We start from the raw sequence: 16887 nt of genomic DNA, 5'->3' as shown, positions 1-16887 counted from the left end.
CATTTTCACTTTAGTTTGGGTCTGGAATGCACTGCCTGGAAGTGTGGTGGATGCAGGTTCAATCGAGGCATTCAGGATGATTACTTGAATAGAAACAATGTGCTGGGGTATGGGGAAAAGGCAGGGGAATGGAACCAAGCCATAATGCCTGTTTGGAGCGCAGGTACAGACATGATGGGCCAAATGGCCTCCTTCTGCACCATAACAATTCTGTGATCTAAGTGTGCAACACAATGTCAGGATGAGCAAAAAAATACAAGGCTTGGCTTAACTTTTAAAGCTACATGAACTGCATTTTCTGAGTTTCTGAAAATAAGGGTTTTCTTTCTTGAGAACTTTCTTCAAAAAGGAATAAAGCCTTTAACTTCAAGACAGCTCCATATTAAAATCTACAGCATTGGAATAAAATGCAGAAAGTAAATGGACTGACCACAAACACTTTGTTGACTGAAAAGTTAAAGTGGTAATTATGTACAAAATGTGTGGATTTAGCATTTGTGCTAATTCTTCAATCGAACATCAAGTGAGGAAGACAAAACAAAAAGTTCTTCAAAACTTTCACTGATCCAAAATTTGCAATGAATTAATCCCAGTCGCTGAGAAAGATAATCAAAATGTCACCCATTACATTTTTATATTGCAAACCATAACCACTTTGCTCCCAGCTGCACACAATAATACAACAGTGCAAATAGCTTCAACAAGATACATTATGCATTGCGTTTTACTCATTGCTCAAGAACAGTACTTAGTCTTTAGAAAGGTTGGAAATTTAATTTCACAATATCAACTTGTTAAATACATGTGTTAGTTATACAATTGTAACATCTGTTAAGTTTTAGTTACATTTACACCAGTTTTTTTTAAAACCCACTTCCTCTCATCCCACCACCCCTCCAAAAATAAAACATAGCCCAAATAAGTTACCCTACCGAAACTGGCCTGAAAAATCATTACAACTAGTTTAAATTACTCGTCAAAAAGTGCAGCTAATATATGAATGCTGGTCATTTTAAAAAATGAAACTACTTTTATATTTACTTGAAATAAAAGGCCAACTTCACCATGTATATTCAGTGCATCATTTGTCCTGGCATCGCTTTTGGGAAAGGGCCTGTGTAAATTTTTGTCTTAAGCTCCAGTGATCTCTGCGGGTTATAATTAAAAGGTGCCTCAGATATGTAGCTTCAATCGGAGATCACATGATAACCATACTTGGTGCACAGCAGATCCTACTTCTGCCAACCGACTTTTTCTTCTTCTTTTGAGATGCCACATGAGGATTGCCGAGTGCCAACCACTGGGCACCTTTCTCCCAGATGCTGCTAGTTAGCGTTAACTCAGTTCTACTTGCTGCCCTAGCTTGTGATGTAAAATAAAAGTGGCAAGAAGCTTCTGTATCAGTTGGTGCCTTGATATCTCTCTCCATCAGTGTGTGTGTGTGTGTGTGTGTGTATGTTCCCATGTACAAGGCAAACCTAGGAGCTACGGAGTAGGTCTCATTGGGGGAAAAAAGGTGCTGTTTTGCTGGAAAAATTCCATTAGCTGCACCCTAAATAATGGGAGTTCCTCCTTGTAAAGCAGTCGGCCAAATCATCCTATTCTAACTGCTTTACCATTAGAAATCATACAGTGCAGAAGGAGGCCATTTGGTCCATCGAGTCTGCACCGACAACAATCCCACCCAGGCTCTATCCCCATAACTCCACTTATTTACCCCGCTAATCCCTCTAACCTACGCATCCATGGGTACTAAGGGGCAATTTAGCATGGCCAATCAACCTAACCGGCACATCTTTGGACTGTGGGAGGAAACTGGAGCACCCGGAGAAAATCCACACAGACATGGGGAGAATGTGCAAACTCCACACAGTGACCCAAGCCGGGAATCGGATCCAGGTCCCTGGAGCTGTGAGGCAGCAGTGCTAACCATTGTGCCACCAGCGTAGGGGTGGTGGGGGTGCAGAATAACACAGAACCAACTACTGCACAGTGCAAACATAAATTCAACACATTTAGAATAAAATGTTGGGTGACAAGGTTTTCCAAGAATTGCCAATTCTGGAGCCCATACTCTTAAAAGGCAAAACTGTGTGCAGCACAACCATGGGGACAGTTCAATCATTGTGCAGTGTGGCGTTCTGTAAAAATGGTGCTTCTTTCACCAGGAGCTATGAACTACTTGAGAAATTTTAGCACAGGCAATCTTTGGACTGTGAAGATTTGAGTTGACATTACTTCAGTCACACTGTGTGTGGGCGGGTCTAAATTTCCCAACAGACAAACCATCACACTTAAATTGGAAAACAAGAAATGCTGCATTTGGTTTTCTTCTAATTAATCAAAATAACCCAATAACAAAATGAAATTATCTTTACTTAGAACGTAAAGATTTAAAGTCAACTGCATAGAATCTTGGGAATTCTCAGCTCAGGATAGCTGAGAAAGTTTAGCTACCCATTCACATTTACACCCAGACTAATGCAGGGGAGATGCAAGGTTCCTATGTTTGAATAGATAGCGCTGACTGAACGCAGTGTCAGATATGCAAAGAGGAAGGACCCCACCACCAACTAGAAATTGGACCAACCTCTGTCGACAGACACATGGAAGAATTCAAAACAACATGGAGGGCGGGTTACATAAGAGATTTGAGTGACTGAGAATTAGCTTATCTAAAGTGTGAATAATAAAGGTGGACTCTGTGATAAGGAAGCTAGGTTCACAGGGGTAGCCAGACCTGGACTGACCATGAGAACGAGGCCCACAACTACAGCCAGGCCTGTGCAGAGAGCAGGTGTTCAAATAAAAAGATGGGGGCATCTTGATATGAACTGGAGGTTTTAGAAAAATCTTGGATGTTTTAAAACACTTTATACAATCCACAATTATAGGCAGACAACTTGTCTGCTAGGCACACGTTGTCAGCCTATAATATGCTAGGAACAAGCACGTTTAGTGAACAACACAAATGGATTCAAACTGGGCAAAGAACTCAGAAGGAAAACATGTCTCTTCAGCTGTGAATTTCTGTTAAAAAAAAATGATTGGGGTAGGTCACTTGAATAAGAACGCCTGTGCACAGAAAACACAAAAGTGCACGTGCCAAGAATTGATGTGCAGAAGAGAGATTTCAGGAAGTATTTGTTCATTCGCCTCCACAAAGTGGAGGTGGTAAATATTTGAGACATTGAGGAACAGTGGGCTATGGGGAAATGGTGCAGAAAAGAGGCCAGCATAGATCAACCGTGATTGCGTTGAATGGCGGGGCAGGCTTCAAAGGCCTGGTGGCCTACCCCTGCTTCTATTTCTTGTGTTCCGATGTTCTTCAATGTGAATGGACAGAGGGCCTTGCAAAGTGTGCAGCCTTGATACCCAGTTCCTCAGACGAACTCTGCAATGAAATCTACCCAGTTCTATTTGCACAAAGAGAAAAATAAAAATCCTGGGGGGGGAGGGGGTAACGTTCATACAGTGTGTAGAAAACAAAAACTGAAGATACACTTAACCTGTCCCTATTCTAGATCAATAAAAATAATTAGGTAAATACACATTATTTAGATTCTTATGGTCATTTAATCAGGACTACAGTTTCTTATTTTAAGAAAGAGGATTCCTACATCGATAAAGTGTAAAAATTCATACTTTGTTATCCTTAATGCTGCTTTTTTTCCACTTTTAGAAAAGTATGTGACAAAATATTCTTACATTTAATACATTCCTAGCATCAAAACTCATTTGATCTGCAATATACTGCGTATTTATAGAAATAAGGCTGTCATTCAAGCCTATTTTCCTGCAAGAAGTGAAACAAATGCTTAAACTGAGCGAATAGCTTTTTTTCTGAAGTAAAAGTGATGAGACTCAAGGTCTCGGCAAATGCCCGCAAGTGCCGACAAGGCGGACTTGCCGAAAATCTGACAGACTGCTCCCTGCATGGGGATGAACAGAGCAGGAGGGCCACCCAGTGGCCTGTCCTGGCAAGTGCCTGGAGCAAGACGACTCGCAAAGTTTCGACCTGGCAAAACTAAGGTTGACCAGAAAAAAAAAACATAGGAATTTTACATTTATTTATACAGCGAAAACAAACACTTTTTGCAGGATGCATTCTCGTTTCTCCCTCCACCCCCCCCCCAAACGGTGCTGATATTCCTTGGCTTTGATCCAACTGTTTCTGAGGAGGTGTACAATCACTCAGCGTTTAAGAATACACCAGTGCTATCGATAGTGGTACACATTTAGATTACACAATTTGCACACAACTGTTGTGAGAGATAGAGAGCGAGCGAGAGAACATAAAGATGATCGCCTGAATCAAGCGTCTATGGTTTTGTTTCCACCAAGAATTGTGCAGCGATGTCTCCGGTCCCTCATGGTCCAGAATGTCCAGTGGAAGTCTGTTCACCCTCAGGATGCTCCTCTCCTCCATCACAATCAAAAGATCCCAGCAGCAAATGACACACAAAAGCAAAACATTTCAAACCCCCCCCCCCCCCCCTCCCTCCAGTCACACAAAAGCCAAACGTCACCAGTGAAAGTTGTTGGCATCCCATTCGGTACAGATGCTCCGAAGCTGGCCAGCGGAGTGGTCTTATGAATAAATGGTGATCACTTCACTGCCGCCACCTCGCACCATCAACACTCTATTTAAGCCCTCGGTCAGCACCTCCAGGAACTCCATGTCTGTCAAGCTTTAAGTCAAGGGTGTATCATCCTCTAAAACTAGGTGAAGCGCTGAGGGAGACTGCAATTGGAAAGGGTACAATAGAAGGCAAAGATCTGATCAAGAGGGAGGGTCACGCAGTGGTTAGCGCTGCTGCCTCCCAGCTTCAGGGATCCAGGCTCAACTCCGACCTTGGGTAACTATCTATGTGGAGTTTGCACGTTCTCCCCCTGGCTTTCCTCCAGGTGCTCAGATTTCCTTCATTCTAACCTGCACATCTTTGGACTATGGATTGGCCATGCTAAATTACCCCTCGAATGTCCCACGGTTTGATGGATTAGCCATGGTAAGGTGTGTGGGGCTAGGAACATAGGAACAGGAGTAGGTTATTTAGCCCCTCAAGCCCGCTCTGCCATTCAATAAGATCATGGCTGCCTGTGGCCTAACTCCATGTAGGCTCATATCCCTTGATACCCCTGCTCTATAAAAATGTGTCTATCTCAGACTTAAACCTAACAATTGAACCGGCAATTACAGGGATAGGGCAGGGAAGAGGGGCTGGGTAAGATACTCTGTCAGAGAGTCGGAACACACGCGATGGGGTGAATGGCCTCTTCTGCACTCTATGGATTCTATGATTCTAGGAGGTTGGGGCAGAGAGGGATTAGAGACACAAGGAGAGAGATTTGAATAAACTGTCTTGCAGGGTTTAGTAATATTCCATAGACACTTTGAAGTTGAGAATTCAGACATGCAGTCCTCCCTGCATTTCATAGTGTTCTCCAATATAAATCTGGCAGCTTCCAACAGATTCCAACAATCACATTTTCCTGGCACCAATCCTTGCTTATCTTTCACTGATTTTGATGTGCAAGGCCAGCATAATTAAACAAATCGGGTTCAAACAACCTGCAGAGATCAGGGTTGCTTTGTTTCAGGGCCCTTCAAGGGGTTCATGTATTTAAATATAAAAGTGCTTTTATAACACATACCATCCCAGGTAGCATGTCCACCAGCAACTAATTTGCATAAACTCAAACCATTGGAATTACTAAAAAGGCTATCAAGTCAAGTGCCAACAAATATAAACGCTCAAGCATTTGAAAGCAGCTCTACACTATAAATGCAGTTCAAATTCTCTGAAGACATAACTGAGCATTGATACTAGCTCCTGAGAGATCACAGAATCCCTACAGTGCAGGAGGAGGCCATTTGGCCCATCAAGCCTGCACCAACAACAATCCCACCCAGGCCTTATTCCCATAACCCCACATTTTTACCCTCCTAATGCCCCTGACACTAAAGGGCAATTTATCATGGCCAATCAACCTAACCCGCACATCTTTGGACTGTGGGAGGAAACTGGAGCACCCGGAGGAAAACCCACGCAGACACGGGGTGAACTTGCAAGCTCCACACAGACAGTCATCTGAGGGTGGAATTGGACAAAGGATCCCCGATGCTGTGAGGCAGCAGTGCTAACCACTGTGGTGCCCATAAAAGAACATTCCACCCAGGCCCACCACCTCCACCCTATCCCCGTAACCCCTTTCATTTACCACGCCTACACATCTTTGGATACTAAGGAGCAATTTAGCATGGCCTATCCACCTAACCTGCACATCTTTGGTCTGTGGGAGGCAACCAGAGCACCCGGAGGAAAGCCACGCAAACGCGGGGAGAACGTGCAAACTCCACACAGAAGGATGAAGGATTACAGCTGGTCAGGTTTAGCAAAAGCACACAATACTCCCTTCAGAGGAATCATGAGGAGGATTGTTATTTTACACCCAGATCTTTGGCAGCACTTCCCTTTCCTTGTGGTGAGCCGCTTGGCTCCTTTGAACAGACACAAGGGAAATTCTCAAGTCTGAGCTGCTGAGTCACAAAGTCCGTGCTCGGAAGTTAGAGGAAATTAAGAAATTCAATGTTTCCTTTATAAAGCCAGGCCACCCCTTCACAGCTCGCCACCTCAGAAAGCAGAACTCCTCAAGGATCTGAGTGGCAACGTGACCATGAATAATGGCTACATCCAACTTGCCAGTGGCTGGTGGAACAATATCAAAAAGCAAATATTCTTGCCAAAAATCTAGCAAGCTATCGACTTCAAAACGTGGCAGCCATTTTGAAAGGCTGAAATGAGGAGGAGAGGTAACCATTAAAATGTGGATATCAAGGAGGTCAGGAAGGGAAGTCGAGTGATCAACAGTTGCATTAGACTAGACAAGGGATGGGTCACTTGGGTAGGAAGAGGATGGGGACAATGAGAAGGAAGAAAGCAGCAAGGGTGCAGAGCCTGGGTAGGTGGCACTGGTGGGAGATTTGTTTGATGGAAAAACGTGGGGACCAAACAGCTGAAGCAGGATTAAGTTTAAAGTTTTAAAGTTTATTTATTAGTGTCACAAGTAGGCTTACATTAACACTGCTATGAAGTTACTGTGTAAATCCCCTAGTTTCCACACTCCAGCACCTGTTTGTTTACACTGAGGGAAAATTTAGCATGGCCAATGCACCTAACCAGCACATCTTTCGGACTATGGGAGGGAACTGGAGCACTCCGAGGAAAGCCAGGCAGATACGGGGAGAATGTGCAGACTCCGCACAGACAGTGACCCAAACCAGGAATCAAACCCAGGTCCCTGTCACTGTGAGACAGCGGTGCTAACCACTGTGCCGCCCATGCTCTCTAACTCAAGTGAGAAGGTTGAACATGAGCTCCTCGCACTCATTAGCGGTGAGAGCGGAGGGGGCAGGCTTGAGGGGGATTAGTGAAAGGTTTGGAGGTTGAGAAAATAAGCTCTGGAGGGTATGTTTGATCAGCAGTGTTCAAAAAGTGGCTGAAAAGTCAAGGAGAGAAACATAAGGAGAGAGAGAGGTTAAAAATTGTTCAGGAATGAAATACTCATTACATAATCAAAGACAATGATGCACAGTTTGATGCAGCTTTTTCAAACAAACCTGCAATCAGATTACAAATAAAATGTCATCTTTCCAAACCTGTTCTTCATCATAGTGCACTATCTGTAGCAGCTGCCATTGAAAGGATACAGTTTTCGTCACCTTGTCTGTTCTTGGGGGGACCTGGCATGTTCAGTAACACAAGTCTGGCATCCTGGGACTTGTTGACAACAACTTCATTGAGTCTCACCGCAGTATGCATCCGCCGAACATTGGACTGATTCCTGAGAGGGGGGAAGATTGATAGATGTGTACCTTGGGTCAAGTGATCAGGAATGGAGTAGAATGAGCTTATCATTCACATAACCTCCTGCCTTAACCATGTTAAGGTGGAAAGGCACTATGGTTAATTACTCTCTTGGCACACACAGAACAAGGAATACATTTAGAAAAGCTGATTGAATTTAACATGGGCTACCTTAGTGACATTTTAAGGAAAAGAACTTGAGCAAACAGCTCGTCAAATTCCACCTTGCTCCCTGCATCCAAATTCACTGGAAATGCACTTGGCTAATTTTTGGGAGTAGGCACATTACAGGTGTTTTCGGAAGGCGAGATTGCCCAGGTACTCCGACATAGCAGCATCATCACCACCCCTCTAACGCATAGCCAGGTGAGATTAAACATTTCCTACTGTATGGCCAATTGCAACGGCAGAAAGCATTCATACGATGTGCAAGATCTTCACGATCAGTGTCATGCTTATAAATCCAACAAGTACATGCAAGGTCATTATCTTTCAGTCCTTTTCAGCCGATCCAACCCAAAAGCTTCATTGATTGTCCAAACCAATAGTCTATTATATTTAAATGTTATGTATTAAAATCTCTGTTTGGTGATGTGTTCATTTCTGCCAAGGATCAATGTACTAAAACTTATGGCGCCCTGCATCTAACTCTGGACTGAGTGGCAATGCTGCTTAGTAGCAGGGACAGATTCTTAAAAAAAAACCTAGGGCGTCACGGTGGCACAGTGGTTAGCACCGTTGCCTCACAGCGCCAGGGACCCGGGTACAACTCCAGCCTTGGGTGACTGTGTGGAGTTTTCTCCCCTTGTCTACGTGGGTTTCCTCCCATGCTCCAAAAATGTGCAGGTTAGGTGGATTGGCCATGCTGAATTGCCCCTTGGTGTCCCAAGATGTTTAGGTTAGGGGGATTAGCAGGGTAAATACGTGGAGTTTTGGGGATAGGGTCTGGGTGGGATCGTTGCCCGAGAGTTGTGCAGGATCGATGGGCTGAATGACCTCCTTCTACACCATAGGGATTCGATAATCTCTTCAATGTGTTTTCAGTCAGCGAATGATAAAGCAGTCTTATTTAAAAGGGAGTCCACCCGATGGCTTCACCTACAAACATATTGTGAAGTATGTTGCTAAGCAAACTGAGCAGCTTGCTAGACCATTTCAGATGGTGGTTGACAGTCAACTGTAGCCCTTCTCACCCAGGGTATTACTAGGGGGAGAATTAAGGAAGAGAAGTATGAACTGAAAATCCAATCCAATTCCTCAACTTCAATCCACCCATTTTGCTACTTGATGTGTGTTTGCATAGATATGAGATGAAGAAAGTTTCTCTGTTAATTCATGATGATGGGTCAAAGCATTGCTCCTTCTACATCCTAGCACGACTCAGTACTCAAGTCAATGGTAGTGTTAGGAATATTGCCATCATTTTTGAATTAATGTGAACACGGGTTTGAGTAGTTACATCGGAGATGGTCTTCCTTTTTGGCTGAGTCAATTCACCCTCATTGGTGGTGAGGTTTGAAGAGGTTGGAAAAATGACTCAGAAGGAAATTAGTCATTTGAGTTGGGGTAAACTCTCCAAATATCAGTTTGCGTTATAGGTTTTGTAACGACTTTAATCAGGCAATTGAGGTTGGCCTGTTAGAATAGTAACTCCCTGATCAAGAGGCCTAAATTGATGGGCCAATCTTGTTTTGTATTTAACCAGGAGTGTCAGTTCCTCTGGAACTCCTAGTGTAGACTGTTAACTGAAAGCACTCTGTATGCTGTTGTCAGACCCGTAAATAAAGGGATTTTGGTGAAGGGACTTCTGCCTCCAAGGACTTATTACAGGTTTCACCTAATTAATTCTGGTGAATGAGATTTGAACCAGCCATTAATTCAAAGTACCCTCTAACACGGCAAAATATCCCAAGGAGCATCCACAAGTGCATTATCGGACATTTTATACTGAGCCAGACAAGGAGATATCAGGATAGGGAATCATAAGCTTGGTCATAATATAGGGATTTATTTTAAGGATCATCTCAAAGAAGGAGGCAGAGAGAGGCAGAGTGGTTTAGGGAGGAAATTCCGGAGCTAGGATCTGGATAGCTGAAGGCATCGCTATCAACGGGGGTGCAAAGAAAACCGGAATACACAAGAGTCCAGAGTTGCAAGAATGCAGAAATCGTAGAGGGTTACAGATGGTGGATATACAGTCAAGGAAGGCTAGAATAGATTGAGAACGTTAAAATTTAAGGCATTTACTGGACTAGAAGCCAAGGTAGATCAGCGAGCATAGGGCTGATCAGCGAACAGGACTTGGTGCAGGTTCCGATACCGTGAGCTTACGTTAATGGAAAGTGATAGATGGGAGGTGAACTTGGGAGCACAGGTCTCCACTGGTGCGACCAGTTTCCAATGTCAACCAAAGGACAAAATACACTCTCCTAGTCACTGCCCAGATAGGAAAAACATTTCAAAGATCTTTTTTAAAGTTTAAAGCTTATTTATTAGTGTCACAAGTCGGCTTACACTAACAATGTAATGAAGTTACTGTGAAAATCCCCTCATTGCCACTGGCGCCTGTTCGGGTACACTGAGGGAGAATTTAGCATGGCCAACGCATCTAACCAGCACGTCATTTGGACTGTTGGAAGAAACTGGAGCAACCGGAGGAAACCCACGCAGACATGGGGAGAACGTGCAAAGTCTGCACAGTCCGCGACCCAAGTCGGGAACCTGCGTCCCTGGCACTGTGAGGCAGCAGTGCTAACCACTATGCCACCCTTCATAGTCCAGGAAACTAGGAAGGTAAATTAAAATATACAGAACTGTATGGAGCTGCACTGGACACCACATTAACATCCAATTTGAACATGTAAATGATTCACTAATAAGCAGACAAAACAATCTTGGCATAGCAAGTGCCCAAACTGAATTAGTGCAAACAAAATGAACCCTTACTCTCGAGAATAATTTGAATATAGAGCAAACTTCCTCCAGTCTGCCGCTACTGAAGCTTTTGGAGAAAACATCATGTGCTGTTAAGGACTATCTACAAACACAAACACACATAAGGAGCACAGATTAAATTGAAATCAAAATGCGACTTACAGATTTCCCCATTCTCTGGAACAAGAGAAGGAAAGAAAAATGACAGTTACTGCATAGTTCAAAAACTGAAGCTCTTTATTCCTATTTTCACAAAAAGTCAATGAAATACCTAAAAGATTACAGGATGTCATAATGCAATACACCAACTCAACAATACATCAAACAGTTCAAATTGTTTTCTGGCATGGTTGACATTTGCAAGTATCCTTGATTGACAGTGATGTGACAAATCAGAAAACACCAACATGGTTTTCCCCAAGAGGCAGATTTTAACCCAGGGTGGGAAACTACACAGGCGCTACATTGGCACGGTAATCTTAACAACCAGTTAAATACCATTGGTCCACTCCTACTCCTGGAATGGGCCAAAAGCAGGTAAAGATCAGGTAAGCATCGGTGGTGATCCACTGGTCTCTAGGCAACTAGCATGGATAGAGTTTGGAGAGGATCTCATGGGCAGAAGCGAAAAGGTGGGTTGAGTGTCTTGGGCAGCGAGGGAGACCATGACTTTCCTTGTGCAACATGGAAAGAGCACTTCTTTTCCTCGTGGTTCCATAAAAGGAAAGCATTAAGACTCACCAGAAGGAGGTCATCTGTCTCCAGATCAGCTGCCAATCTCCTCTGGTCAATGCTAAATGCATCACAATCTTTTAATACAGCCAGTTGGTATGGTTATGAGGGGAGGTGATGGCCTAGTGTATTATCACAAGACTATTAATCCAGAAACTCAGTTAATGTTCTGGGGACCCGGGTTCAAATCCCACCACGGTAGGTGGAATTTGAATTCAATAAAAAATAAATCCGGAATTAACAATCTACTGATGACCATATGACCCTTGTCGATCGTCAGAAAAACCCATCCGGTTCACCAACATCCTTTAGGGAAGGAAATCTTCCGTCCTTACCTGGTCTGGCCTACATGTGACTCCAGAGCCACAGCAATGTGGTTGACTCTCAACTGCCCTCGGGCAACTAGGGATGGGCAATAAATGCTGGCCAGCCAGCGACGCCCATGAAAAAAAAAATCAGGCTTTCACCAGGTTATTGCTGCTAACAGACAACCTTTGAGTGGGCAAGTTACCTGCTGGTTGTAAACTGCCAACTCTTACACAACCCCTTTCGTTAATATTGAGTCCAAACATTGCCACTTGCTTTCTCCCCTCTCAAGTTGAATCTCACCTCATGATGGCAAAGCTTTACATCCATCTCTTATAGGACACCTAGTAAGGGATTGTTGCGTGTGCTAACGAACCTGATCAGACAAAGGAAACTCTACACATCCCCAACTCTTATCTACTGCTAAGATCTCTTGTTCTGTCTTGTTGATGTCTCTAATTTGTCAAAGAACAACAGCCACTCCCATCTTAAATAATCTATGCTGTTGCCTGAACTCAAATATGTTTTGTGCTCAGTGACTAATAATTGCAATTAGAATGGTCTTCAAGGATTTGCTAGAATAACCATTTCAAAGCTTTTCTGAATTCACAACATTCTGGTGTTAGTTGAATCTCTTCTTAGTACAGTAAAGTTTATCTATCTACTCTGGGCCTACCTGTGAATCCAATCCCATACTATGTGGTCAATTCTTTATGTCCTCAGGGCAGTAAACATGGTCTTGGTGACCCAACCTGGATTACTAGCCTAGAACCATAACCACTAAGCTAGGCACAGGAAATTCATACCAAGGCCCACTCCCCGCCCTATCCCTGCAACCTCATGCATCTACCTCGCTAATTCCCCTAACCTACACATCTTGGGTCGCTAAGGGGCAATTTACCATGGCCAATCAGTCTAACCCGCACATCTTTGGACTGTGGGAGGAAAGCGAAGCACCTGGAGGAAACCCATGCAGACACGGGGAGAACATGCAACCTCCTCACAGACAGTGACCCGAAGTCGGAATTGAACCCAGGTCCCTGGCACTGTGAGGCAGCAATGCTAACCACTGTGCCATTGTGCCACCCTGTCCAGTTAGAAGAGACACAAAAGGAGACCTGTTATTTAAACCAGCCTCCCATCCATTGACTCGGTCTACACTTCTCGCTGCCTCGGAAAAGCAGCCAGCATAATTAAGGACCCCACGCACCCTGGAGATTCTCTCTTCCACCTTCTTCCGTTGGGAAAAAGTCTGAGGTCATGTACCAACTGACTCAAGAACAGCTTCTTCCCTGCTGCCATCAGACTTCTGAATGGACCTACCTCGCATTAAGTTGATCTTTCTCTACACCCTAGCTATGGCTGTAACAACGCATTCTGCACCCTCTCCTTTCCTTCTCTATGAACGGTATGCTTTGTCTGTTTACGTGCAAGAAACAATACTTTTCACTGTATGCTAATACATGTAACAGTAATAAATCAAATCAAAATCAGTCAGCTTAAACGTGCGTCAGCCACTGGGGGTTAACAAAGGAGTTTGGTTTTCTGGTGCCTTCTCAGTCAAAAGATTTGGAACATTTGTGAACCGACTTGAGCAGACCTCAGGATTGTACAGGGAATTGAAATACACGTTTCGGCTCACACATTAACAGAACACACTTCACAGAAAAGCTGAGGCTGAACATGGGGCAGGCTCATTTAAAAATAAAACTGAAATCAACTTACGGTTTCATGTTAAAAATATCCCTCACACCTTCAGGCGATAACGATTCTTTGTTTCTGTTCTTTTCCGCGCTGATTTTCTCTTTGGTCCAGGTCATGTGCACTCCTTCGGGAACTGCTGAAAGCTTGTCGGTGGCAGAGGAGTGAGCTGCAGCGTTCCGGTCGTGGATCAGCTGGGCCTACGGTGGAGTCAGCAGGAGACAACAGTCACCAAATCGGCACAACTCCCCAGCCACACGGAACCAAGTGAAGAAAGTAAAACTGCTCGCTCAGTTGATTCTGGGCCAAGACCACGATTACTGTTCCTATCTGCCCTGGCAGGCATTTAAAAAAATCAACCACTGGAGTCACATGTAGTGGGGAGGTAGTGGCCTAGCAATATTATCACTAGACTATTAATCCAGAAACTCAGCGAATGTTCTGGGGACCCGGGTTCGAATCCCGGCAGATGGTGGAATTTGAATTCAATTTTTAAAAATCTGGAATTAAGAATTGACTGATGACCATGAAGCCATTGTCGGAAAAATCCATCTGGTTCACTAATGCCCTTTAGGGAAGGAAGTCTGCCATCCTACATGTGACTCCAGAGCCACAGCAATGTGGTCGAGTCTCAACTGTCCTCGGGCAATGAGAGACAGGCAATAACTGCTTGCCAGCCAGCAACGCCCAAGTTCCACGAATTAATTAAAAAAAAGATCAGGGAGAGACAGCCAAGTTCCCTTCTTTAAATGGCCTCACTGAACAAGTTGAGTTCTTATATGGAGAAAAGTCATCATCTTTATCTGATGCTAGTCCACAATCACCAGATTCATTCAATTAGTTTCTTCATTTGCCATGGTCAAACTCCTGACCTCATTAGTGCCCCACTACCTGAGCCATAAATGGCATCAACCTATTCGAGGCATGTTTCTGGGCCCTCATCTTTTGTGTGAAATGGTGTAGGAATCAAACACAGATCATGAAGTTCAATCAATCAAAAAAAGGGTAAAAGCGAAAGAATGAGACTTTAGGAGACAGACAGGAACGCAGCTTCTCACTATCCGAGACTCACTGCTGCGCAGGAACAATGGACAAAGCAGGAACAAGAGGTATAATTCTCCCATTTTCAGGCTAAGTACAATCCCTGTAACACACGTCCCGCCGACCAGTTCCTCTCTGACTGTCCTGGTGAGCTGGCGGCTGAATTGTCCACCCGTCCAAACCCCAAGGTTCAAAGATCTCAGCACCAGATTTAAACACTAGTCCAGCACAGTCATATCACTCTCTCCAGACTAACTGTCTTCCCCAGACAGTGCAGGATGTCATCAACCTAGAGGGAAAAGGCCGGCATCCTCAAGAATCCAACCCCCCCCCCCACCTCTCCCAACCGAGCCCATCACCTGTGAAGCACCCATGCCCCACTTGGGCCTTACTGCATCTGGAAACGTTGTGTATCCACATCCAGTGAGTGATGGAGTATCCATTTGATCCCCTTGCCTGTGAACTTTTCATGCAGCCTTGTCGGAATCCGGCTTCCCTCTCCTCGGTCTTCTATTGTTCATCATCTTCATCCACCTCCCTGTCCCTCTGGCTGCCATCATGAGCCCTCGCACTTCACACCCCTCCTTCTACGTTGCCTCCCTTAGAGATTTATAGCCTGGAAACAGGCCCTTCAGCCCAACTTGTCCAATGTCACCCTTTTTTTTAAACCCCTAAACTAATCCTAATTGCCTGCATTTGGCCCTTATCCCTCTATACACATCTTCCTCATGTAACTATATAAACGCTTTTTAAAAGACAAATTGTACCCGCCTCTACGACTACCTCTGGCAGCTTGTTCCAGACACTCACCACCCTCTGTGTGAAAAAATTGCCCCTCTGGACCCTTTTGTATTTCTCCCCTCTCAACTTAAACCTATGCCCTCTAGTTTTAGACTCCCCTACCTTTGGGAAAAGATATTGACTATCTAGCTAATCTATGCCCCTCATTATTTTATAGACCTCTATAAGATCACCCCTCAGACTTCTATGCTCCAGAGAAAAAAGTCCCAGTCTATCCACCCTCTTCTTATAACTCAAACCATCAAGTGCCCGTAGCATCCTAGTAAATCTTTTCTGCACTCTTTCTAGTTTAATAATATCCTTTCTATAACAGGATGACCATACCAATGTCTTACACAACTTCAGCAAGACATCCCAACTCCTGTATTCAATGTTCTGACCAATGAAACCAAGCATGCGGAATGCCTTCTTCACCACTTTGTCCACCTGTGACTCCACTTTCAAGGAGCTATGAACCTATACCCCTAGATCTCTTTGTTCTATAACACTTCCCAACGCCCTACCATTAACTGAATAAGTCCTGCCCTGGTTCGATCAACCAAAATGCATCACCTCGCATTTATCTAAATTAAACTCCATCTGCCATTCGTCAGCCCACTAGCCCAATTGATCGAGACCCCCTTGCAATCCTAGATAACCTTCTTCACTGTCCACTATGCCACTAATCTTGGTGTCATCTGCAAACTTACTAACCATGCCTACTAAATTCTCATCCAAATCATTAATATAAATGACAAATAACAGTGGACCCAGCACCGATCCGAGGCACACCTCTGGCCTCCAGTTTGAAAAACAACCCTCTACAATCAGTCCCTGGCTTCCGTCATCAAGCCAATTTTGTATCCATTTGGCTACCTCACCCTGCATCCCAAGAGATTTAACTTTATGCAACAACAACCTACCATGTGGTACCTTGTCAGGCCTTGCTAAAGTCCATGTAGACAACATCAACTGCACTGCCCTCATCTACCTTCTTGGTTACCTCTTCAAAGAACTCAATCAAATTCACGAGACATGATTTTCCACTCTCAAAGACATTCTGACTGTCCCTAATCAGTCCTTGCATCTCTAAATGCCTGTAGATTCTGTCTCTCAAAATACCTTCCAACAACCTACCCACTACAGATGTGAGACTCACCAGCCTGTAGTTCCCAGACTTTTCCCTGCAGCCCTTCTTAAACAAAGGCACAACATTTGCCACTCTCCAATCTTCAGGCACCTCACCTGTGACTATCAATGTTTCAAATATCTCTGCTGGGAGACCCACAATTTCCTCCAGTGTCCTGGGATACACTTCATCAGGTCCCAGGGATTTATCTACCTTGATGCGCTTTAAGACTTCCAGCACCACCTTCTCTGTAACATGTACACTCCTCAAGACATCACTGTTTATTTCCCCAAGTTCCCTAACATCCATGCTTTTCTCAACAGTGAATACTGATGAGAAATATTCATTAAGGATCTCACCCATCTCTTGTGGATCTGCACATAGATGACCCTGTTG

General features: G+C 44.1%; 1 protein-coding gene across 5 annotated transcripts in view; it reads right to left on the bottom strand.

Moving 5' to 3' along the window:
- Positions 1 to 602: 602 nt before the first annotated feature.
- LOC144479228 (solute carrier family 12 member 7-like) overlaps positions 603 to 16887 on the bottom strand; it is a 265054-nt gene continuing 248769 nt past the window's right edge. For 4 of the 5 annotated variants that reach the window (XM_078197896.1, XM_078197911.1, XM_078197905.1 and 1 more), the window contains 4 exons: positions 13566 to 13741; positions 10965 to 10979; positions 7712 to 7845; positions 603 to 4683 (listed from right to left, as the gene is read on the bottom strand). In XM_078197896.1, coding sequence (XP_078054022.1) covers positions 4592 to 4683; positions 7712 to 7845; positions 10965 to 10979; positions 13566 to 13741 — 417 coding nt within the window. In that variant the 3' untranslated portion in view covers positions 603 to 4591. Of the gene's footprint in view, positions 4684 to 7711; positions 7846 to 10858; positions 10906 to 10964; positions 10980 to 13565; positions 13742 to 16887 lie in introns of those variants that run through there. The other variant, XM_078197927.1, reaches the window with a different exon arrangement.

The sequence above is a fragment of the Mustelus asterias genome, chromosome 2 (assembly GCF_964213995.1).
Source record: "Mustelus asterias chromosome 2, sMusAst1.hap1.1, whole genome shotgun sequence".
Classification (NCBI taxonomy): Eukaryota; Metazoa; Chordata; class Chondrichthyes; order Carcharhiniformes; family Triakidae; genus Mustelus; species Mustelus asterias.
Note: the sequence above shows the minus strand (reverse complement) of the source record. Positions and strands in the feature narration are given on the sequence as shown.